At 54.6% G+C, this 24,347-nt stretch overlaps 2 protein-coding genes across 2 annotated transcripts in view; both read left to right on the top strand.

Moving 5' to 3' along the window:
• The window catches only part of LOC147095568 (scavenger receptor cysteine-rich domain-containing protein DMBT1-like), a 185,314-nt gene extending 178,855 nt beyond the window's left edge, over positions 1 to 6,459 (top strand). Inside the window, exons 27-30 of the mRNA XM_085973662.1 lie at positions 1,493 to 1,807; positions 3,247 to 3,561; positions 4,056 to 4,414; positions 6,436 to 6,459. Coding sequence (XP_085829788.1) covers positions 1,493 to 1,807; positions 3,247 to 3,561; positions 4,056 to 4,414; positions 6,436 to 6,459 — 1,013 coding nt within the window. The remainder of the gene's footprint in view (positions 1 to 1,492; positions 1,808 to 3,246; positions 3,562 to 4,055; positions 4,415 to 6,435) is intronic.
• An 11-nt stretch (positions 6,460 to 6,470) lies between these two features.
• Positions 6,471 to 24,347, top strand: part of LOC147095567 (scavenger receptor cysteine-rich domain-containing protein DMBT1-like) — a 101,322-nt gene continuing 83,445 nt past the window's right edge. The window contains exons 1-6 of the mRNA XM_085974697.1: positions 6,471 to 6,750; positions 10,883 to 11,197; positions 12,962 to 13,276; positions 17,742 to 18,056; positions 19,821 to 20,135; positions 22,445 to 22,759. Of these exons, the coding sequence (XP_085830823.1) occupies positions 6,471 to 6,750; positions 10,883 to 11,197; positions 12,962 to 13,276; positions 17,742 to 18,056; positions 19,821 to 20,135; positions 22,445 to 22,759 (1,855 nt within the window). The remainder of the gene's footprint in view (positions 6,751 to 10,882; positions 11,198 to 12,961; positions 13,277 to 17,741; positions 18,057 to 19,820; positions 20,136 to 22,444; positions 22,760 to 24,347) is intronic.

Here is a 24,347-nt window from a genome sequence, read left to right as displayed (position 1 = left end):
GTTACCTGCTCGGGTGAGGAGAGGTACCTGCTCGGGTGAGGGGAGGTACCTGCTCGGGTGAGGGGAGTTACCTGCTCGGGTGAGGGGAGTTACCTGCTCGGGTGAGCGGAGTTACCTGCTCGGGTGAGAGGAGTTACCTGCTCGGGTGAGCGGAGTTACCTGCTCGGGTGAGAGGAGTTACCTGCTCGGGTGAGGGGAGTTACCTGCTCGGGTGAGGGGAGTTACCTGCTCGGGTGAGCGGAGTTACCTGCTCGGGTGAGAGGAGTTACCTGCTCGGGTGAGCGGAGTTACCTGCTCGGGTGAGAGGAGTTACCTGCTCGGGTGAGAGGAGTTACCTGCTCGGGTGAGAGGAGTTACCTGCTCGGGTGAGCGGAGTAACCTGCTCGGGTGAGGGGAGTTACCTGCTCGGGTGAGGGGAGTTACCTGCTCGGGTGAGGGGAGTTACCTGCTCGGGTGAGGGGAGTTACCTGCTCGGGAGAGCGGAGTTACCTGCTCGGGTGAGCGGAGTTACCTGCTCAGGTGAGAGGAGTTACCTGCTCGGGTGAGCGGAGTTACCTGCTCGGGTGAGAGGAGTTACCTGCTCGGGTGAGAGGAGTTACCTGCTCGGGTGAGAGGAGTTACCTGCTCGGGTGAGCGGAGTTACCTGCTCGGGTGAGGGGAGTTACCTGCTCGGTTGAGGGAAGTTACCTGCTCGGGTGAGGGGAGTTACCTGCTCGGGTGGGCGGAGTTACCTGCTCGGGTGAGCGGAGTTACCTGCTCGGGTGAGCGGAGTTACCTGCTCGGGTGAGCGGAGTTACCTGCTCGGGTGAGAGGAGTTAGCAGCTCAGGTGAGAGGAGTTACCTGCTCGGGTGAGTGGAGTTACCTGCTCGGGTGAGCGGAGTTACCTGCTCGGGTGAGAGGAGTTACCTGCTCGGGTGAGTGGAGTTACCTGCTCGGGTGAGCGGAGTTACCTGCTCGGGTGAGAGGAGTTAGCAGCTCAGGTGAGAGGAGTTCCCTGTTCGGGAGAGTTACCTGCTCAGGAGAGTATGGCAGTCTTGGCAGCTACCTTACTGCCACCTTGCTACTATGATAGGAGATAGTGAGTGAGGGCTGTTTGTGTGAAGGTAAAGGGAGGGTTTCCAATTGTACTGTGGATAAATGTCGCACCAGGTGTGGTACTGAGCCCCTCACAGAGCAGGAAAAGCCTAGGCTCCATCCATGGCCTGTGCTGTGAGAGCTGTTCTCACCTGGGTCTCTTGGAGGAGTGAGTGGCCTGGGAGGGATTCTGGCTGGATGAGGGGCTTGTGACTCAGTACCAGGTGGTGGCAGCATTAGTCCCGGAAGGGGTTGCAGGACATTCTCAAATCTGGTGTTACGGCAGATTTAGTGCAGGTGGGATCAGACTACATGTTGGGAGGATCCTGGCACTGGTGCTCAAATGTCCAGTGATTTCTCCAGTGAAAGTCCAGATAATCCCAGACTTGATTAACCATGTTCCCGTCTCTAATCCAGGTCCGGTGCCAGTACGGCTGATGAACGGGACCAACATGTGCTCCGGGAGAGTTGAGGTCTTTCGTAAATCCATCTGGGGGTCCGTGTGTGAAAATGGCTGGGATGTAAATGCAGCGAGTGTGGTCTGCAGACTGTTGAACTGTGGGACGGTCATGCCGGCAACAGGAGGCGCCTACTATGGAGAGGGGACTGGGGACATCTGGTTGGATGACGTGAGGTGTAACGGGACAGAGCCTGCCCTCGATCAGTGCTCTGCAAACCCATCGGGTGTCAATACCTGCAACCACAGCAAGGACGCTGGAGTTACCTGCTCGGGTGAGTGAAGTTTCCCGCTCGGGTGTGTGGAGTTAACTGCTCGGGTTAGCGGAGTTACCTGCTCGGGTGAGTGAAGTTAACCGCTCGGGTGAGTGGAGTTACCTGCTCGGCTGAGAGGAGTTACCTGCTCGGTTTAGTGGAGTTACCTGCTCGGGTGAGGGGAGTTACCTGCTCGGGTGAGTGGAGTTACCTGCTCGGGTGAGTGGAGTTACCTGCTCGGGTGAGGGGAGTTGCCTGCTCGGGTGAGTGGAGTTACCTGCTCGGGTGAGGAGAGTTACTTGCTCGGGTGAGTGGAGTTACCTGCTCGGGTGAGTGGATTTACCCGCTCCGGTGAGAGGAGTTACCCGCTCGAGTGAGTGGAGTTACCCGCTCCGGTGAGAGGAGTTACCTGCTCGGGTGAGTGGAGTTACCCGCTCCGGTGAGAGGAGTTACCTGCTCGGGTGAGTGGAGTTATCCGCTCGGGCGAGTGGAGTTACCTGCTCGGGTAAGAGGAGTTACCTGCTCGGGTGAGTGGAGTTACCTGCTCGGGTGAGTGGAGTTCCCTGCTCGGGTGAGTGGAGTTCCCTGCTCACGTGAGAGGAGCTACCTGCTCGGGTGAGAGGAGTTACCGGCTCGGGTGAGAGGAGTTACCCGCTCGGGTGAGAGGAGTTACCTGCTCGGGTGAGTGGAGTTACCCGCTCGGGTGAGAGGAGTTACCTGCTCGGGTGAGTGGAGTTACCCGCTCGGGTGAGTGGAGTTACCCCCTCGGGTGAGAGGAGTTACCCGCTCGGGTGAGAGGAGTTACCTGCTCGGGTGAGAGGAGTTACCTCCTCGGGTGAGAGGTGTTACCCGCTCAGGTGAGTGGAGTTACCCGCTCGGGTGAGAGGAGTTAGTTTCTCGGGTAAACGCGGTAGTGTTGGCAGCTTCTTTACTGCCGCCTTGCTGCTTTGTTCAGAGAGGGAGAGTGAGGTGTGTTAGTGTGAAGGTAAAGGGAGGATCTCCAATTGTTCTTTGGGTACATGTCCCAGCTGGTGTGGTACAGAGCCCGTGACACACACAGCAGGAAAGGTCATGGTTTCATCCCCAGCTCGTGCTGTGTGTGCTGTTCTCACACAGTGTGTGATACTGAGCCCCATACACAGAGCAGGGAAGGCCCAGGCTCATTCTCCGCCTGTGCTGTGTGAGCTATTATCACCTGGGTCTCTTGGAGGAGTGAGTCTCCTGGGAGGGAGTCTGGCTCAATGAGGTGTTCGAGACTTCGTACCAGGTTGTGGCAGCATTGGTCCCGGATGGGACTGCAGGACATTCCCAAAATTGGTGTTACGGGAGAATTAGTGCAGGTGGGATAAGTCTGGATATTGGGAGGAGCCTGAAACCTAGGCCCAAATGTCCAGCGATGACTCCAGTGAAAACCCAGGTAATCCCAAGCCAGATTAATCGTGTTCCTGTCTCTACTCCAGGTCCAGTGCCCGTACGGCTGGTCAACGGTACCAACATGTGCTCCGGGAGAGTTGAGGTCTTTCGTAAATCTGTCTGGGGGACCGTCTGCGATGATGGCTGGGACCGAAACGCAGCGAGCGTGGTCTGCAGACTGTTGAACTGTGGGACGGCCCTGTCAGCAACAAGACCCACCTACTATGGAGAGGGGACTGGGGACATCTGGTTGGATGATGTGAGGTGTCTTGGGACAGAGCCTGCCCTCGATCAGTGCTCTGCAAACCCATCGGGTGTCAATAACTGCACACACAGCAAGGACGCTGGAGTTACCTGCTCGGGTGAGTGGAGTTACCCGCTCAGGAGAGCGCAGCAGTCTTGGCAGCTACCTTACTGCCAACCCTGCTACTATGTTCGGAGATAGTGAGTGAGGAGTAGTAGTGTGATGGTAAAGGGAGGGTTTCCAATTGTTCTGTGGATAAATGTCGCACGAGGTGTAGTACTGAGCCCCTCACACAGCAGGAAAGGCCTAGGCTCCATCCGTGGCCTGTGCTGTGAGAGCTGTTCTCACCTGGGTCTCTTGGAGGAGTGTGTCTCCTGGGAGCGAGTCTGGCTGGATGAGGGGCTTGTGCCTCAATATCAGGTGGTGGCAGCATTAGTCCCGGAAGGGGTTGCAGGACATTCCCAAAGCTGGTGTTACGGGAGATTGAGGGCAGGTGGGATCAGATTACATATTGGGAGCAGCATGACACCTAGGTCAAATGTCCAGTGATTTCTCCAGTGAAAGTCCAGGTAAACCCAAACCAGATTAACCATGTTCACATCTCTAATCCAGGTCCGGTGCCCGTACGGCTGGTGAACGGGACAAACATGTGCTCCGGGAGAGTTGAGGTCTTTCGTAAATCCATCTGGGGGACCGTCTGTGAAAATGGCTGGGATGTAAATGCAGCGAGTGTGGTCTGCAGACTGTTGAACTGTGGGACGGCCCTGTCAGCTACAGGAGGCGCCTACTATGGAGAGGGGACTGGGGACATCTGGTTGGATGATGTGAGGTGTAACGGGACAGAACCTGCCCTCGATCAGTGTTCTGCAAACCCATCGGGTGTCAATACCTGCAACCACAGCAAGGACGCTGGAGTTACCTGCTCGGGTGAGTGGAGTTCCCTGCTCGGGTGGGCGGAGTTACTTGCTCAGGTGAGAGGAGTTACCTGCTCGGGTGAGAGAAGTTACCTGCTCGGGTGAGAGAAGTTAGCTGCTCGGGTGAGCGGAGTTACCTGCTCGGGTGAGAGAAGTTACCTGCTCGGGTGAGAGAAGTTACCTGCTCGGGTGAGAGGAGTTACCTGCTCGGGTGAGAGGAGTTACCTGCTCGGGTGAGAGGAGTTACCTGCTCGGGTGAGCGGAGTTACCTGCTCGTGTGAGCGGAGTTACCAGCTAGGGTGAGAGGAGTTACCCGCTCGGGTGAGAGGAGTTACACGCTCGGGTGAGTGGAGTTATCCGCTCGGGTGAGAAGAGTTACCCGCTCGGGTGAGAGGAGTTACCCGCTCGGGTGAGCGGAGTTACCCACTCGGGTGAGCGGAGATACCCGCTCGGGTGAGCGGAGTTACCTGATCGGGTGAGAAGAGTTACCTGCTCGGGTGAGCAGAGTTACCTGCTCGGGTGAGTGGAGTCACCAACTCGGATGAGAGGAGTTACCCGCTCGGGTGAGCGGAGTCACCAGCTCAGGTGAGCAGAGTTACCTGCTCGGGTGAGTGGAGTCACCAGCTCAGGTGAGCGGAGTTACCCACTCGTGTGAGCGGAGTTACCTGCTCGGGTGAGCGGAGTTACCTGCTCGGGTGATAGGAGTTACCCCCTCGTGTGAGTGGATTTACCCCCTCGGGTGAGAGGAATTACCCGCTCGGGTGAGAGGAGTTACCTGCTCGGGTGAGAACAGTTACCCGCTCGGGTGAGAGGAGTTACCCGCTCGGGTGAGCGGAGTTACCCGCTCGGGTGAGCGGAGTTACCCGCTCGGGTGAGCGGCGTTACCCGCTCGGGTGAGTGGAGTTACCCGCTCAGGTCAGAGGAGTTAGCTGCTCAGATGATCGCGGCAGTGTTGGCAACTCGTTTACTGCCGCCTTGTTGCTATGTTCAGAGAGGGAGAGTGAGGTGTGTTATTGTGAAGGTAAAGGGAGGATCTCCTATTGTTCTTTTGGTGCATGTCCCAGCTGGTGTGATACAGAGCCCGTGATACACACAGCAGAAAACATAGAAACATAGATAAATAGGTGCAGGAGTAGGCCATTCGGCCCTTCCAGCATGCTCGGCCATTCAATATGATCATGGCTGATCCTCTATCTCAATACCATATTCCCACTCGCTCCCCATACCCCTTGATGCATTTTGTGTCTAGAAATCTATCTCTTTCTTAAATATATTCAGTGACTTGGCCTCCACACCTTTCTGTGGTAGAACATTCCACAGGTTCACCTCCCTCTGAGTGAAGAAATTTCTCCTTATCTCAATCCTAAATATCCTACCTCGTATCCTGCGACTGTGACCCCTCGTTCTAGACCTGCCAGCCAGGGAAACATCCTCCCTGGATCCAGTCTATCTAGCCCTGTCTGTATTTTATACGTTTCAATGAGATCCCCTCTCATTCTTCTAAACTCCAGTGAATGCAGGCCTAGTCGACCCAATCTCTCCTCATACGACAGTCCTGCCATCCAAGGAATCAGTCTGGTGAACCTTCACTGCACTCTCTCTATGGCAAGTATATCCTTTCTTAAGTAAGGAGACCAAAACTGCACACAGTACTCCAGGTGTGGTCTCACCAGGGCCTTGTACAAGGCCATGGTTCCATCCTCAGCCCGTGCTGTGTGAGATGTTCTCACCCAGTGTGTGATACTGAGCCCCATACACAAAGCAGGAAAGGCCCAGGCTCATTCTCCGCCTGTGCTGTGTGAGCTATTCTCACCTGGGTCTCTTGGAAGAGTGAGTCTCCTGGGAGGGAGCCTGGCTCGATGAGGTTTTCAATCCTCAGTACCAGGTTATGGCAGCATTGGTCCTGGATGGGGCTGCAAGACATTCCCAAAATTGGTGTTACGGGAGAATTAGTGCAGGTGGGATAAGTCTGGATATTGGGAGGAGCCTGACACCTCAGCCCAAATGTCCAGCGATAACCCCAGTGAAAGTCCAGGTAATCCCAGACGAGATTAACCGTTTTCCCATCTCTATTCCAGGTCCGGTGCCCATACGGCTGGTGAACGGGACCAACATGTGCTCAGGGAGAGTAGAGGTCTATCGTAACTCTGTCTGGGGGACCGTCTGTGACGATGGCTGGGATGTAAATGCAGCGGGTGTGGTCTGCAGACTGTTGAATTGTGGGACGGCCCTGTCAGCAAGGACTGGTGCCTCCTACGGAGAGGGGTCTGGGGACATCTGGTTGGATGATGTGAGCTGCAACGGGACAGAGCCTGCCCTCGATCAGTGCTCTGCAAACCCATCGGGTGTCAATAACTGCAACCACAGCAAGGACGCTGGAGTTACCTGCTCAGGTGAGTGGAGCTACCTGCTCAGGTGAGTGGAGTTACCTGCTCAGGTGAGTGGAGTTACCTGCTCGGGTGAGCGGAGTTACCTGCTCGGGTGAGTGGAGTTACCTGCTCGGGTGAGAGGAGTTACCTGCTCAGGTGAGTGGAGTTACCTGCTCAGGTGAGTGGAGTTACCTGCTCGGGTGAGAGGAGTTACCTGCTCGGGTGAGTCCCATACCTACTAGGGGAAGAGAGAAATTGTGTAACCTTAGCGGCACACTATGTTACAGCTTGCCATAAACAGAGGGACAACAACTAAATATAAGAAGAGTATATAAAAATTATATGAATGTATATTTATACACTCAGGGATATATCTGTTTGTACACTGTATGGATAGATCTGTATTTTTGTGTACAACCATGAATGTTTTTCGATGCTTTGGCAACATAAGATGTACCTTGTCATGCCAATAAAGCGATTTGAATTTGAATTTGAATTTGAGTGGAGTTACCTGCTCGGGTGAGCGGAGTTACTTGCTCGGGTGAGAGGTGTTACCTGCTCGGGTGAGAGGAGTTACCTGCTCGTGTGAGTGGAGTTACCTGCTCAGGTGAGTAGAGTTACCTGCTCGGGTGAGAGGAGTTACCTGCTCGGGTGAGCGGAGTTACCTGCTGGGGTGAGAGGAGTTACCTGCTCGGGTGAGTGGAGTTACCTGCTCGGGTGAGTGGAGTTACGGGTGAGAGGAGTTACCTGCTCAGGTGAGAGGAGTTACCTGCTCGGGTGAGAGGAGTTACCTGCTCGGGTGAGTGGAGTTACCTGCTCGGGTGAGTGGAGTTACCTGCTCGGGTGAGAAGAGTTACCTGCTCGGGTGAGAGGAGTTACCTGCTCGGGTGAGCGGAGTTACCTGCTGGGGTGAGAGGAGTTACCTGTTCGGGTGAGAGGAGTTACCTGCTCGGGTGAGAGGAGTTACCTGTTTGGGTGAGCGGAGTTACCCGCTCGGGTGAGAGGAGTTACCTGCTCGAGTGAGTGGAGTTACCTGTTCGGGTGAGAGGAGTTACTTGCTCGGGTGAGAGGAATTACCTGCTCGGGTGAGAGGAGTTACCTGCTCGGGTGAGCGGAGTTACCTGCTCGGGTGAGTTGAGTTACCTGCTCAGGTGAGTGGAGTTACCTGCTCGGGTGAGAGGCGTTACCTGCTCGAGTGTGCGGAGCTACCTGCTCGGGTGAGTTGAGTTTCGGGTGAGATTAGTTACCTGCTCGGGTGAGTGGAGTTACCTGCTCAGGTGAGTGGAGTTACCTGCTCAGGTGAGTGGAGTTACCTGCTCAGGTGAGTGGAGTTACCTGCTCGGGTGAGAGGCGTTACCTGCTCGGGTGAGAGGAGTTACCTGTTCGGGTGAGAGGAGTTACCTGTTTGGGTGGGTGGAGTTACCTGCTCGGGTAGGTGGAGTTACCTGCTCAGGTTAGAGGAGTTACCCGCCCGGGTGAATGGAGTTCCCTGCTCACGTGAGTGGAGTTACCTGCTCGGTTCAGTGCTTTTAAATGAATCCTTGTGTATATTCGTTCTGAGGTCTCTGCGTGACTAGCCCTGGCCTCTGGGTGACCAGCCCAGGTCACTCGGTGACCAGCCCAGGTCTCTGGGTGACCAGCCCAGGTCTCTGGGTGACTAGCCCAGGTCTCTGTGTGACCAGCCCAGGTCTCTGGGTGACCAGCCCAGGTCTCTCGGTGACCAGCCCAGGTCATTCGGTGACCAGCCCAGGTCTCTGGGTGACCAGCCCAGGTCTCTGGGTGACTAGCCCAGGTCTCTGGGTGACAATCCCAGGTCTCTGGGTGACTATCCCAGGTCTCTGGGTGACTAGCCCAGGTCTCTGGGTGACCAGCCCAGGTCTCTGGGTGACCAGCCCAGGTCTCTCGGTGACCAGCCCAGGTCTCTGGGTGACCAGCCCAGGTCTCTGGGTGACCAGCCCAGGTCTCTGGCTGACCAGCCCAGGTCTCTGGGTGACCAGCCCAGGTCTCTGGGTGACAATCCCAGGTCTCTGGCTGACCAGCCCAGGTCTCTGGGTGACTAGCCCTGGTCTCTGGGTGACCAGCCCAGGTCTCTGGGTGACCAGCCCAGGTCTCTGGGTGACTAGCCCAGGTCTCTGGGTGACCAGCCCAGGTCACTCGGTGACTAGCCCAGGTCTCTGGCTGACCAGCCCAGGTCTCTGCCTGACCAGCCCAGGTCTCTGGGTGACCAGCCCAGGTCTCTGGGTGACTAGCCCAGGTCTCTAGATTACTAAATAACAGAAAACGCTGGAAAAACTCAGCAGGCCAGGCAACATCCATGGAGAGAAACAGAGTTAACGTCCATTTCCCTCATCCGAGGATTCGCCTCTACCGCGGTTGACACAGCCCTCGACCACGTCCGTTCTATCTCCCGCACTTCTGCTCTCACCCCTGCCCCTCCCTCCCGGAACCACGATAGGGTTCCCCTTGTCCTCACCTTTCACCCCACCAGCCTCCACATTCAATGGATCATCCTCTGCCATTTCCGCCACCTCCAACGTGACCCCACCACCAAACATATCTTCCCCTCCCCTCCCCTTTCAGCATTCCGTAGGGACCGCTCCGTCCGAGACACCCTAGTCCACTCCTCTATCACCCCCAGCACCCCTTCCCGTTTGCCCGGCACCTTCCCCTGCAAGCGCAGGAGATGCAATGACTGCCCTTATATCTCCCCCCTTCCCATTGTCCAGGACCCCAAACACCCCTTTCAGGTGAAACAGCGATTTACTTGTACTTCCTGCAATCGAGTATACTGTATTCGCTGCTCACGATGTGGTCTCCTCTACATTGGGGAGACCAAACGCAGATTGGGTGTCTACTTAGCGGATCACCTCCGTTCAGACCGTAAGGGTGACCCTGAGCTTACGGTCGCCTGTCATTTCAATTCACTGCTCCATTCCCACTCGGACCTCACCGTCCTTGGCCTCGTACACTGTTCCACAGGAGCTCAGCGTAAGCTCGAGGAACAGCACCTCATCTTCTGATTAGGCACTTTACAGCCTTCTGGACTCAATATCGAGTTCAACAATTTCAGATCATAACCTCGGCCCCTATTACATTTTTACATATATTTTTTATCCACACTTTTGGTTTGTGCCTTTTCCCTTTTTTTTTCTCTCCCACATGGCAGCTGTGTTTCTTTCTGCCAGCGTATTTCACACTTCATCTAGAGCCATCCTTTGTTTCTTTACCTGTCCTATTACCATCTCGTCTCGCCTTGAATACCTCTTAATGCCTCTTCACCCCCCACAGACCTTCCCGTTTGTCCTTTCATCCACCCACCCCCCATTTCCCAGCCCCAAAATTTGCTTTCTAATCTGTTTCATTTCCTGCTTTTTTCTCAGTTCTGATGAAGGGTCTTCGACCTGAAACGTTAACTCTGTTTCTCTCCACGGATGTTGCCTGGCCTGCTGAGTTTTTCCAGCATTTTTTGTTGTTATTTCGGATTTCCAACATCTGCAGTATTTTGCTATCTCTCTAGATTACTCGTTCAGCTACTGGATTACTTGTCCAGTAACATATATTGGATTTGGAGGGAGTGCAGCGCAGATTCACCAGATGATACCGGGTCTAAAGGGGTTAAATTATGGAGACAGATTGTATATCCAAGGCTTGTATTTTGTTGAATACAGGAGGTTAAGGGGTGATCTAATCGAAGTGTTTGAGATGAATAAAGGATTTGATAGGATGGAGAGAAACTAGTTTCTCAATGGGAGAGTCCAGAACAGCGGGACATAACCTAACAATTAGAGCAAGGCCGTTCAAGTGTGATGTCAGGAATCACTTTTTCACACAAAGCCGAGTGGAAATCTGGAACTCGTTCCCCCAAAATGCTGGGGGTCAATTGGAAATTGGAAAAGTTAAATTGATAGATTTTTGTTAAGCAAGAATATTAAGCATTACAGAACCAAGGAGGGTTGACTCAGTTTATCAGCCATAACCTAATTGAATGGCAGATCAGGCTCGAGGGGCTGAATGGCCCCCTATGTTCATAAACTCAATCTGTGCAGACCACTATTGGGAGGAGCCTAACTTCCTGGGCCCAAATGTCCAGCGATGACTCCAGTGAAAGTCCAGGTAATCCCCAACCAGATTAACCGTATTCCCATCTCTATTCCAGGTCCGGTGCCCGTACAGCTGGTGAACGGGACCAACATGTGCTCCGGGAGAGTTGAGGTCTATCGTAAATCCATCTGGGGGACCATCTGTGACAATGGCTGGGATCTAAAAGCAGCGAGCGTAGTCTGCAGACTGTTGAACTGTGGGACGGCCCTGTCAGCAACAAGACCAACCTACTATGAAGAGGGGACTGGGGACATCTGGTTGGATGATGTGAGGTGTCTTGGGACAGAGCCTGCCCTCGATCAGTGCCCTGCAAACCCATCGGGTGTCAATAACTGCACGCACAGCAAGGATGCTGGTGTTACCTGCTCGGGTGAGTGGAATCCCCTGCTCGGGTGCGTGGAATCCCCTGCTCAGGTGAGTGGAGTTACCTGCTCAGGTTAGGGGAGTCACCTGCTCGGGTGAATGGAGTTCCCTGCCCGGGTTAGTGGAGTTACCGACTCGGGTGAGCGGAGTTACATGCTCAGGTGAGTGGATTTACCTGCTCGAGTGAGCGGAGTTTCCTACTCGGGTGAGTGGAGTCACCAGCTCGGGTGAGCGGAGTTACCAACTCGGGTGAGCGGAGTTACACGCTCGGGTGAGCGGATTTACCTGCTCGAGTGAGCGGAGTTTCCTAGTCGGGTGAGAGGAGTTACCCGCTCGGGTGAGCGGAGTTACACGCTCAGGTGAGCGGATTTACCTGCTCGAGTGAGCGGAGTTACCTATTCGGGTGAGCGGAGTTACCTGCTCGAGTGAGCGGAGTTTCCTACTCGGGTGAGTGGAGTTACCTACTCGTGTGAGCGGAGTTACCCGCTCGGGTGAGTGGAGTTACCTACTCGAGTGAGCGGAGTTACCTGCTCGAGTGAGCGGAGTTACCCACTCGGGTGAGTGGAGTTATCTACTCGTGTGAGCGGAGTTACCTGCTCGGTTGAGTGGAGTTAGCTGCTCGGATGAATGCAGCAGTGTTGGCAGCTTCTCTGCTGCCGCCTTGCTGCTATGTTCAGAGAGGAAGAGTGAGGTGTGTTAGTGTGAAGGTAAGACAGGGCGTCCAATTGTTCGGTGGGTACATGTCCCAGCTGTTGCGGTACGGAGCCCGTGACACAGGCAGCAGGAAAGACATTGGCTCCATCCCCAGCTCATGCTGTGTGAGCTGTCCTCACACACTGTGTGATAATGAACCCCATACACAGAGCAGGACTTCCTCATCCATGCTTTTGTTACCTCTAGACTTGACTATTCCAACACACTCCTGGCTGGCTTCCCACATTGCACCCTACGTAATCTTGAGGTCATCCAAAACTCGGCTGCCCGTTTCCTAACTCGCACCAAGTCCCATTCGCCCATCTCCCCTGTGCTCGCTGACCTACATTGGCTCCCGGTTAAGCAGCGCGTCGATTTCAAAATTCTCATCCTTGTTTTCAAATCCCTCCATGGCCTCGCCCCTTCCTATCTTTGTAATCACCTCCAGCCCCACAACCCCCCCCGAGATATCTGCGCTCCTCTAATTCTGCCCTCTTGAGCATCCCTGATTATAATCGCTCAACCTTTGCTGGCTGTGCCTTCTGTTGCCTCGGCCCTAAGCTCTGGAATTCCCTGCCTAAACCTCTCCGCCTCTTTACCTCTCTCTCCTTCTTTAAGATGCTCCTTAAAACCTACCTCTTTGGCCAAGCTTTTGGTCACCTGCCCTAATTTCTCCTTATGTGGCTCAGTGTCAAATTTTTTGTCTTAAAATATTCCTGTGCAGCAGCACCTTGGGACGTTTTACTACATTAAAGGCGCTATATAAATACAAGTTGTTGTTGAAAGGCCTAGGCTCCTTCTCTGGCCTGTGCTGTGTGAGCTTTTCTCACCTGGGTCTGTTGGAGGAGTGGGTCTCCTGGGAGGGAGTCTGATTCAATGAGTTGTTCGTGCCTCAGTTAGTCCCGGATGGGGGCTTCAGGACATTCCCAAAATTGGTGTTACGGGAGAGTTAGTGAAGGTGGGATTAGTCTGGATATTGGGAGGAGCCTGACAACTGTGCTCAAATGTCCAGCAATGACTCCAGTGAAAGTCCAGGTAATCCTAGACCAGATTAACCGTGTTCCAATCTCTATTCCAGGTCCGGTGCCCGTACGGCTGGTGAACGGTACCAACATGTGCTCCGGGAGAGTTGAGGTCTATCGTAACTCCGTCTGGGGAACCGTCTGTGATGATGGCTGGGATGTAAAGGCAGTGAGTGTGGTCTGCAGACTGTTGAACTGTGGGACGGCCCTGTCAGCAACAAGACCCGCCTACTATGGAGAGGGGACTGGGGACATCTGGTTGGATGATGTGAAGTGCCTTGGGACAGAGCCTGCCCTCGATCAGTGCTCTGCAAACCCATCGGGTGTCAATAGCTGCACACACAGCAAGGACGCTGGAGTTACCTGCTCAGGTGAGCAGAGTTACCTGCTCGGGTGAGCCGAGTCACCTGCACGGGTGAGCGGAGTTACGTGCTCGGGTGAGTGGAGTTACCCGCTCGGGTGAGTGGAGTTACCCGCTCGGGTGAGAGGAGTTAACCGCTCGGGTGGGAGCAGTTACCTGCTCAGGTGAGTGGAGTTACCTGCTCAGGTGAGAGGATGTTACCTGCTCGGGTGAGTGGATTAACCCGCTCGGGTCAGTGGAGTTACCTGCTTGGGTGAGAGGAGTTACCTGCTCGGGTCAGTGGAGTTACCTGCTCGGGTGAGGGGAGATACCTGCTCAGGTCAGTGGAGTTACCTGCTCGGGTGAGTGGAGTTACCTGCTCGGGTGAGAGGAGTTACCTGCTCAGGTCAGTGGAGTTACCCGCTCGGGTGAGAGGAGTTACCCGCTCGGGTGAGAGGAGTTACCCGCTCGGGTGAGAGGAGTTACCTGCTCAGGTCAGTGGAGTTACCTGCTCGGGTGAGTGGAGTTACCTGCTCGGGTGAGTGGAGTTACCTGCTCGGGTGAGAGGAGTTACCTGCTCAGGTCAGTGGAGTTACCTGCTCGGGTGAGTGGAGTTGCCCGCTCGGGTGAGTGGAGTTACCTGCTCGGGTGAGTGGAGTTACCTGTTCGGGTGAGTGGAGTTACCTGCTCGGGTGAGTGGAGTTACCTGCTCGGGTGAGTGGAGTTACCTGCTCGGGTGAGTAGTGTTACCTGCTCGGGTGAGAAGAGTTACCTGCTCGGGTGAGAGGACTTACCTGCTCGGGTGAGCGGAGTTACCTGCTGGGGTGAGAGGAGTTACCTGCTCGGGTGAGTGGAGTTACCTGCTCGGGTGAGTGGAGTTACGGGTGAGAGGAGTTACCTGCTCAGGTGAGAGGAGTTACCTGCTCGGGTGAGAGGAGTTACCTGCTCGGGTGAGTGGAGTTACCTGCTCGGGTGAGTGGAGTTACCTGCTCGGGTGAGAAGAGTTACCTGCTCGGGTGAGAGGAGTTACCTGCTCGGGTGAGCGGAGTTACCTGCTGGGGTGAGAGGAGTTACCTGTTCGGGTGAGAGGAGTTACCTGCTCGGGTGAGAGGAGTTACCTGTTTGGGTGAGCGGAGTTACCCGCTCGGGTGAGAGGAGTTACCTGCTCGAGTGAGTGGAGTTACCTGTTCGGGTGAGAGGAGTTACTTGCTCGGGTGAGAGGAATTACCTGCTCGGGTGAGAGGAGTTACCTGCTCGGGTGAGCGGAGTTACTTGCTCAGGTGAGTTGAGTTACCTGCTCAGGTGAGTGGAGTTACCTGCTCGGGTGAGAGGCGTTACCTGCTCGAGTGTGCGGAGCTACCTGCTCGGGTGAGTTGAGTTTCGGGTGAGATTAGTTACCTGCTCGGGTGAGTGGAGTTACCTGCTCAGGTGAGTGGAGTTACCTGCTCAGGTGAGTGGAGTTACCTGCTCAGGTGTGTGGAGTTACCTGCTCGGGTGAGAGGCGTTACCTGCTCGGGTGAGAGGAGTTACCTGTTCGGGTGAGAGGAGTTACCTGTTTGGGTGGGTGGAGTTACCTGCTCGGGTAGGTGGAGTTACCTGCTCAGGTTAGAGGAGTTACCCGCCCGGGTGAATGGAGTTCCCTGCTCACGTGAGTGGAGTTACCTGCTCGGTTCAGTGCTTTTAAATGAATCCTTGTGTATATTCGTTCTGAGGTCTCTGCGTGACTAGCCCAGGCCTCTGGGTGACCAGCCCAAGTCACTCGGTGACCAGCCCAGGTCTCTGGGTGACTAGCCCAGGTCTCTGGGTGACTAGCCCAGGTCTCTGTGTGACCAGCCCAGGTCTCTGGGTGACCAGCCCAGGTCTCTCGGTGACCAGCCCAGGTCTCTCGGTGACCAGCCCAGGTTACTCGGTGACCAGCCCAGGTCACTCGGTGACCAGCCCAGGTCTCTGGGTGACCAGCCCAGGTCTCTGGGTGACTAGCCCAGGTCTCTGGGTGACAATCCCAGGTCTCTGGGTGACTATCCCAGGTCTCTGGGTGACCAGCCCAGGTCTCTGGGTGACCAGCCCAGGTCTTTGGGTGACCAGCCCAGGTCTCTGGGTGACCAGCCCAGGTCTCTCGGTGACCAGCCCAGGTCTCTGGGTGACCAGCCCAGGTCTCTGGGTGACCAGCCCAGGTCTCTGGGTGACAATCCCAGGTCTCTGGCTGACCAGCCCAGGTCTCTGGGTGACTAGCCCTGGTCTCTGGGTGACCAGCCCAGGTCTCTGGGTGACCAGCCCAGGTCTCTGGGTGACCAGCCCAGGTCTCTGGCTGACCAGCCCAGGTCTCTGGGTGACCAGCCCAGGTCACTCGGTGACTAGCCCAGGTCTCTGGCTGACCAGCCCAGGTCTCTGCCTGACCAGCCCAGGTCTCTGGGTGACCAGCCCAGGTCTCTGGGTGACCAGCCCAGGTCTCTGGGTGACTAGCCCAGGTCTCTGGGTGACCAGCCCAGGTCACTCGGTGACTAGCCCAGGTCTCTGGCTGACCAGCCCAGGTCTCTGCCTGACCAGCCCAGGTCTCTGGGTGACCAGCCCAGGTCTCTGGGTGACTAGCCCAGGTCTCTAGATTACTAAATAACAGAAAACGCTGGAAAAGCTCAGCAGGCCAGGCAACATCCATGGAGAGAAACAGAGTTAACGTCCATTTCCCTCATCCGAGGATTCGCCTCTACCGCGGTTGACACAGCCCTCGACCACGTCCGTTCTATCTCCCGCACTTCTGCTCTCACCCCTGCCCCTCCCTCCCGGAACCACGATAGGGTTCCCCTTGTCCTCACCTTTCACCCCACCAGCCTCCACATTCAATGGATCATCCTCTGCCATTTCCGCCACCTCCAACGTGACCCCACCACCAAACATATCTTCCCCTCCCCTCCCCTTTCAGCATTCCGTAGGGACCGCTCCGTCCGAGACACCCTAGTCCACTCCTCTATCACCCCCAGCACCCCTTCCCGTTTGCCCGGCACCTTCCCCTGCAAGCGCAGGAGATGCAATGACTGCCCTTATATCTCCCCCCTTCCCATTGTCCAGGACCCCAAACACCCCTTTCAGGTGAAACAGCGATTTACTTGTACTTCCTGCAATCGAGTATACTGTATTCGCTGCTCACGATGTGGTCTCCTCTACATTGGGGAGACCAAACGCAGATTGGGTGTCTACTTAGCGGATCACCTCCGTTCAGACCGTAAGGGTGACCCTGAGCTTACGGTCGCCTGTCATTTCAATTCACTGCTCCATTCCCACTCGGACCTCACCGTCCTTGGCCTCGTACACTGTTCCACAGGAGCTCAGCGTAAGCTCGAGGAACAGCACCTCATCTTCTGATTAGGCACTTTACAGCCTTCTGGACTCAATATCGAGTTCAACAATTTCAGATCATAACCTCGGCCCCTATTACATTTTTACATATATTTTTTATCCACACTTTTGGTTTGTGCCTTTTCCCTTTTTTTTTCTCTCCCACATGGCAGCTGTGTTTCTTTCTGCCAGCGTATTTCACACTTCATCTAGAGCCATCCTTTGTTTCTTTACCTGTCCTATTACCATCTCGTCTCGCCTTGAATACCTCTTAATGCCTCTTCACCCCCCACAGACCTTCCCGTTTGTCCTTTCATCCACCCACCCCCCATTTCCCAGCCCCAAAATTTGCTTTCTAATCTGTTTCATTTCCTGCTTTTTTCTCAGTTCTGACGAAGGGTCTTCGACCTGAAACGTTAACTCTGTTTCTCTCCACGGATGTTGCCTGGCCTGCTGAGTTTTTCCAGCGTTTTTTGTTGTTATTTCGGATTTCCAACATCTGCAGTATTTTGCTATCTCTCTAGATTACTCGTTCAGCTACTGGATTACTTGTCCAGTAACATATATTGGATTTGGAGGGAGTGCAGCGCAGATTCACCAGATGATACCGGGTCTAAAGGGGTTAAATTATGGAGACAGATTGTATATCCAAGGCTTGTATTTTGTTGAATGCAGGAGGTTAAGGGGTGATCTAATCGAAGTGTTTGAGATGAATAAAGGATTTGATAGGATGGAGAGAAACTAGTTTCTCAATGGGAGAGTCCAGAACAGCGGGACATAACCTAACAATTAGAGCAAGGCCGTTCAAGGGTGATGTCAGGAATCACTTTTTCACACAAAGCCGAGTGGAAATCTGGAACTCGCTCCCCCAAAATGCTGGGGGTCAATTGGAAATTGGAAAAGTTAAATTGATAGATTTTTGTTAAGCAAGAATATTAAGCATTACAGAACCAAGGAGGGTTGACTCAGTTTATCAGCCATAACCTAATTGAATGGCAGATCAGGCTCGAGGGGCTGAATGGCCCCCTATGTTCATAAACTCAATCTGTGCAGACCACTATTGGGAGGAGCCTAACTTCCTGGGCCCAAATGTCCAGCGATGACTCCAGTGAAAGTCCAGGTAATCCCCAACCAGATTAACCGTATTCCCATCTCTATTCCAGGTCCGGTGCCCGTACAGCTGGTGAACGGGACCAACATGTGCTCCGGGAGAGTTGAGGTCTATCGTAAATCCATCTGGGGGACCATCTGTGACAATGGCTGGGATCTAAAAGCAGCGAGCGTAGTCTGCAGACTGTTGAACTGTGGGACGGCCCTGTCAGCAACAAGACCAACCTACTATGAAGAGGGGACTGGGGACATCTGGTTGGATGATGTGAGGTGTCTTGGGACAGAGCCTGCCCTCGATCAGTGCCCTGCAAACCCATCGGGTGTCAATAACTGCACGCACAGCAAGGATGCTGGTGTTACCTGCTCGGGTGAGTGGAATCCCCTGCTCGGGTGCGTGGAATCCCCTGCTCAGGTGAGTGGAGTTACCTGCTCGGGTTAGGGGAGTCACCTGCTCGGGTGAGTGGAGTTCCCTGCCCGGGTTAGTGGAGTTACCGACTCGGGTGAGCGGAGTTACATGCTCAGGTGAGTGGATTTACCTGCTCGAGTGAGCGGAGTTTCCTACTCGGGTGAGTGGAGTCACCAGCTCGGGTGAGCGGAGTTACCAACTCGGGTGAGCGGAGTTACACGCTCGGGTGAGCGGATTTACCTGCTCGAGTGAGCGGAGTTTCCTAGTCGGGTGAGAGGAGTTACCCGCTCGGGTGAGCGGAGTTACACGCTCAGGTGAGCGGATTTACCTGCTCGAGTGAGCGGAGTTACCTATTCGGGTGAGCGGAGTTACCTGCTCGAGTGAGCGGAGTTTCCTACTCGGGTGAGTGGAGTTACCTACACGTGTGAGCGGAGTTACCCGCTCGGGTGAGTGGAGTTACCTACTCGAGTGAGCGGAGTTACCTGCTCGAGTGAGCGGAGTTACCCACTCGGGTGAGTGGAGTTATCTACTCGTGTGAGCGGAGTTACCTGCTCGGTTGAGTGGAGTTAGCTGCTCGGATGAATGCAGCAGTGTTGGCAGCTTCTCTGCTGCCGCCTTGCTGCTATGTTCAGAGAGGAAGAGTGAGGTGTGTTAGTGTGAAGGTAAGACAGGGCGTCCAATTGTTCGGTGGGTACATGTCCCAGCTGTTGCGGTACGGAGCCCGTGACACAGGCAGCAGGAAAGACATTGGCTCCATCCCCAGCTCATGCTGTGTGAGCTGTCCTCACACACTGTGTGATAATGAACCCCATACACAGAGCAGGACTTCCTCATCCATGCTTTTGTTACCTCTAGACTTGACTATTCCAACACACTCCTGGCTGGCTTCCCACATTGCACCCTACGTAATCTTGAGGTCATCCAAAACTCGGCTGCCCGTTTCCTAACTCGCACCAAGTCCCATTCGCCCATCTCCCCTGTGCTCGCTGACCTACATTGGCTCCCGGTTAAGCAGCGCGTCGATTTCAAAATTCTCATCCTTGTTTTCAAATCCCTCCATGGCCTCGCCCCTTCCTATCTTTGTAATCACCTCCAGCCCCACAACCCCCCCCGAGATATCTGCGCTCCTCTAATTCTGCCCTCTTGAGCATCCCTGATTATAATCGCTCAACCTTTGCTGGCTGTGCCTTCTGTTGCCTCGGCCCTAAGCTCTGGAATTCCCTCCCTAAACCTCTCCGCCTCTTTACCTCTCTCTCCTTCTTTAAGATGCTCCTTAAAACCTACCTCTTTGGCCAAGCTTTTGGTCACCTGCCCTAATTTCTCCTTATGTGGCTCAGTGTCAAATTTTTTGTCTTAAAATATTCCTGTGCAGCAGCACCTTGGGACGTTTTACTACATTAAAGGCGCTATATAAATACAAGTTGTTGTTGAAAGGCCTAGGCTCCTTCTCTGGCCTGTGCTGTGTGAGCTTTTCTCACCTGGGTCTGTTGGAGGAGTGGGTCTCCTGGGAGGGAGTCTGATTCAATGAGTTGTTCGTGCCTCAGTTAGTCCCGGATGGGGGCTTCAGGACATTCCCAAAATTGGTGTTACGGGAGAGTTAGTGAAGGTGGGATTAGTCTGGATATTGGGAGGAGCCTGACAACTGTGCTCAAATGTCCAGCAATGACTCCAGTGAAAGTCCAGGTAATCCTAGACCAGATTAACCGTGTTCCAATCTCTATTCCAGGTCCGGTGCCCGTACGGCTGGTGAACGGTACCAACATGTGCTCCGGGAGAGTTGAGGTCTATCGTAACTCCGTCTGGGGAACCGTCTGTGATGATGGCTGGGATGTAAAGGCAGTGAGTGTGGTCTGCAGACTGTTGAACTGTGGGACGGCCCTGTCAGCAACAAGACCCGCCTACTATGGAGAGGGGACTGGGGACATCTGGTTGGATGATGTGAAGTGCCTTGGGACAGAGCCTGCCCTCGATCAGTGCTCTGCAAACCCATCGGGTGTCAATAGCTGCACACACAGCAAGGACGCTGGAGTTACCTGCTCAGGTGAGCAGAGTTACCTGCTCGGGTGAGCCGAGTCACCTGCACGGGTGAGCGGAGTTACGTGCTCGGGTGAGTGGAGTTACCCGCTCGGGTGAGTGGAGTTACCCGCTCGGGTGAGAGGAGTTAACCGCTCGGGTGGGAGCAGTTACCTGCTCAGGTGAGTGGAGTTACCTGCTCAGGTGAGAGGATGTTACCTGCTCGGGTGAGTGGATTAACCCGCTCGGGTCAGTGGAGTTACCTGCTTGGGTGAGAGGAGTTACCTGCTCGGGTCAGTGGAGTTACCTGCTCGGGTGAGGGGAGATACCTGCTCAGGTCAGTGGAGTTACCTGCTCGGGTGAGTGGAGTTACCTGCTCGGGTGAGAGGAGTTACCTGCTCAGGTCAGTGGAGTTACCCGCTCGGGTGAGAGGAGTTACCCGCTCGGGTGAGAGGAGTTACCCGCTCGGGTGAGAGGAGTTACCCGCTCGGGTGAGAGGAGTTACCCGCTCGGGTGAGAGGAGTTACCTGCTCAGGTCAGTGGAGTTACCTGCTCGGGTGAGTGGAGTTACCTGCTCGGGTGAGTGGAGTTACCTGCTCGGGTGAGTGGAGTTACCTGCTCAGGTCAGTGGAGTTACCCGCTCGGGTGAGAGGAGTTACCTGCTCGGGTGAGTGGAGTTACCTGCTCGGGTGAGTGGAGTTACCCGCTCGGGTGGGAGGAGTTACCTGCTCGGGTGAGTGGAGTTACCCGCTCGGGTGGGAGGAGTTACCTGCTCGGGTGAGTGGAGTTACCTGCTCGGGTGAGTGGAGTTTACCGCTCGGGTGGGAGGAGTTACCTGCTCGGGTGAGTGGAGTTACCCGCTCGGGTGAGAGGAGTTACCTGCTCGGGTGAGTGGAGTTACCTGCTCGGGTGGGAGGAGTTACCTGCTCGGGTGGGAGGAGTTACCTGCTCGGGTGAGGGGAGGTACCTGCTCGGGTGGGAGGAGTTACCTGCTCGGGTGGGAGGAGTTACCAGCTCGGGTGAGAGGAGTTACCTGCTCGGGTGAGTGGAGTTACCCGCTCGGGTGGGAGGAGTTACCCGCTCGGGTGAGTGGAGTTACCCGCTCGGGTGAGTGGAGTTACCCGCTCGGGTGGGAGGAGTTACCCGCTCGGGTGAGTGGAGTTACCCGCTCGGGTGAGTGGAGTTACCCGCTCGGGTGAGTGGAGTTACCCGCTCGGGTGAGTGGAGTTACCCGCTCGGGTGAGAGGAGTTACCCGCTCGGGTGGGAGGAGTTACCTGCTCGGGTAAGTGGAGTTACCTGCTCGGGTGAGTGGAGTTACCCGCTCGGGTGAGTGGAGTTACCCGCTCGGGTGAGTGGAGTTACCCGCTCGGGTGGGAGGAGTTACCTGCTCGGGTGGGAGGAGTTACCTGCTCGGGTGAGAGGAGTTACCCGCTCGGGTGAGTGGAGTTACCTGCTCGGGTGAGTGGAGTTACCCGCTCGGGTGAGTGGAGTTACCCGCTCGGGTGGGAGGAGTTACCTGCTCGGGTGGGAGGAGTTACCTGCTCGGGTGGGAGGAGTTACCTGCTCGGGTGAGTGGAGTTACCTGCTCGGGTGGGAGGAGTTACGTCGTGTTATCCGAGACCTCTGGGTTACTAGCCCAGGCCCCTGAGTGACTAGCCCAGGCCTCTAGGTTACTTGTTCGGGCTACTGGATTACTTGTCCCGTAACATATATTGGATTTGGAAGGAGTGAAGCGCAGATTCAAAAGAATGATACCGCGTCTAAAAGGGTTAAATTATGGAGACAGATTGTATATCCAAGGCTTGTATTTCATTGAACACAGAAGATTAAGGGGTGATCCAATCGAAGTGTTTGAGATGTTTAAAGGATTTGTTAGGATAGAGAGAATCTAGTTTCTCAATGGGAGAGTACAGAACAGGGGGGCCTAACCTGAACAACTAGAGCAAGGCCGTTCAAGGGTGATGTCAAGAAGCACTTTTTCACACAAAGAGTAGTGGAAATCTGGAACTCGCTCCCCCAAAAAGCTGTTGAGCCTGGGTTCAATTGGAAATTTCAAAACTGAGATTGATAGATTTTTCTTTGGCAAGGGTATTAAGGATTATGAAAGCAAGACTGGTAAATGAAGTTAAAATGCAGATCAGCCGTAATCTAATTGAATGGCGGATCAGGCTCGAGGGGCTGAATGGCCTCCTACTATTCCTTTGTTCATAAACCCAATCTGTGCTGACCACTACTGGAAGGAGCCTAACATCTTAGGCCCAAATATCCAGCGATGACTCCAGTGAAAGTCCAGGTAATCCCAGACTAGATTAACCGTGTTCCCATCTCTATTCCAGGCCCGGTGCCCGTACAGCTGGTGAACGGGACCAACATGTGCTCCGGGAGAGTCGAGGTCTTTCGTAAATCCATCTGGGGGACCGTCTGTGACAATGGCTGGAATCTAAAGGCAGCGAGCGTGGTCTGCAGACTGTTGAACTGTGGGACGGCCCTGTCAGCTACAGGGGGTGCCTACGATGGAGAGGGGACTGGGGACATCTGGTTGGATGATGTGAGGTGTCTTGGAACAGAGCCTGCCCTCGATCAGTGCACTGCAAACCCATCGGGTGTCAATAACTGCTCACACAGCAAGGATGCCGGAGTTATCTGCTCGGGTGAGTGGAGTTACCGCTCGGGGGAGCGGAGTTACCTGCTCGGGTGAGGGGAGTTACCCGCTCTGGTGAGAGGAGTTACACGCTCGGGTGAGCGGAGTTACCTGCTCGGGTGGGAGGAGTTACCCGCTCGGGTGAGTGGAGTTACCTGCTCGGGTGAGTGGAGTTACCTGCTCGAGTGAGAGGAGTTACCTGCTCCGGTGAGTGAAGTTACCCGCTCGGGTGACTGGAGTTACCCGCTCGGTTGAGTGGAGTTACCTGCTCGGGTGAGGGAAGTTACCTGCTCGGACGAGCGGAGTTACCTGCTCGGGCGAGAGTAGTTACCTGCTCGGGCGAGAGGAGTTACCTGCTCGGGTGAGCGGAGTTACCTGCTCGGGTGAGCGGAGTTACCTGCTCGGGTGAGCGGAGTTACCTGCTCGGGTGAGAGGAGTTACCTGCTCGGGTGAGAGGAGTTACCTGCTCGGGTGAGAGGAGTTACCTGCTCGGGTGAGCGGAGTTACCTGCTCGGGTGAGTGGAGTTACCTGCTCGGGTGAGCGTAGTTACCTGCTCGGGTGAGGGAAGTTACCTGCTCAGGTGAGAGTAGTTACCTGCTCGGGTGAGAGGAGTTACCTGCTCGGGTAAGTTACCTGCTTAGGAGAGCGCGGCAGTCTTGGCAGCTAATTTACTGCCGCCCTGCTACTATGATCGGCGATAGTGAGTGAGTGGTATTAGTGTGAACGTAAAGGGAGGATATCCAATTATTCTGTGGATAAATGTCGCAGCAGGTGTGATACTGATCCACTTCCACAGAGCAGGAAAGGCCCATGCTCCATCCCAGGCCTGCGCTGTTTGAGCTATTCTCAGCTGGGTCACTTGGAGGAGTGAGTCTCCTGGGAGGATGCAAGGAGGCTTCAAGGGGATATAGACAGGCTAAGTGACTGGGCAAGAACTTGGCAAATGGAGAAGTGTGAAGTTATCCACTTTGGTAGGAAAAACAGAAAATCAGTGTATTTTTTAAATGATGAGAGATTGGGAAATGTTGGTATTCAGAGGGACCTGGGTGTCCTTGTACACGAACCACTGAAAGTTAACATGCAGGCACAGCAAGCAATTAGGAAAGCAAATGGTATGTTGGCCTTTATTACAAGACGCTTAGTGTATAAGAGTATAGGTGCCTTACTGCAATTATATAGGGCCCTGGTGAGACCACACCTGGAGCATTGTATACAGTTTTGGTCTCCTTACCTAAAGAAGGATATACTTGCCATAGAGGGAGTGCAACGAATGTTCACCAGACTGGTTCCTGGGATGGAGGGATTGTCCTATGAGGAGAGATTGAGTGGACTGGGCCTATATTCTCTAGAGTTTAGAAGAATGAGAGGTGATCTCATTGAAACATACAAAATTCTTAAAGGACTTGACAGGGAGATGCAGGGAGGGTGTTTCCCCTGGCTGGGGACTCTAGAACCAGGGGTCACAGTCTCAGAATAAGGGGTTGGCCATTTAGAACTGAGTTGAGGAGAAATTTCTTCACTCAGAGTCATAGAATCATAATGGCACAGAAGGAGGTCATTCGGCCCATCGAGTCCACGCCGTCTCTCTGTAGAGCAA

The sequence above is a fragment of the Somniosus microcephalus genome, unplaced genomic scaffold (genome assembly GCF_052327205.1).
Source record: "Somniosus microcephalus isolate GS21.2 unplaced genomic scaffold, FLI_Smic_1.0 unresolved_chr1, whole genome shotgun sequence".
Lineage (NCBI taxonomy): Eukaryota > Metazoa > Chordata > Chondrichthyes > Squaliformes > Somniosidae > Somniosus > Somniosus microcephalus.
This window is presented reverse-complemented; position numbering and strand designations above follow the sequence as displayed.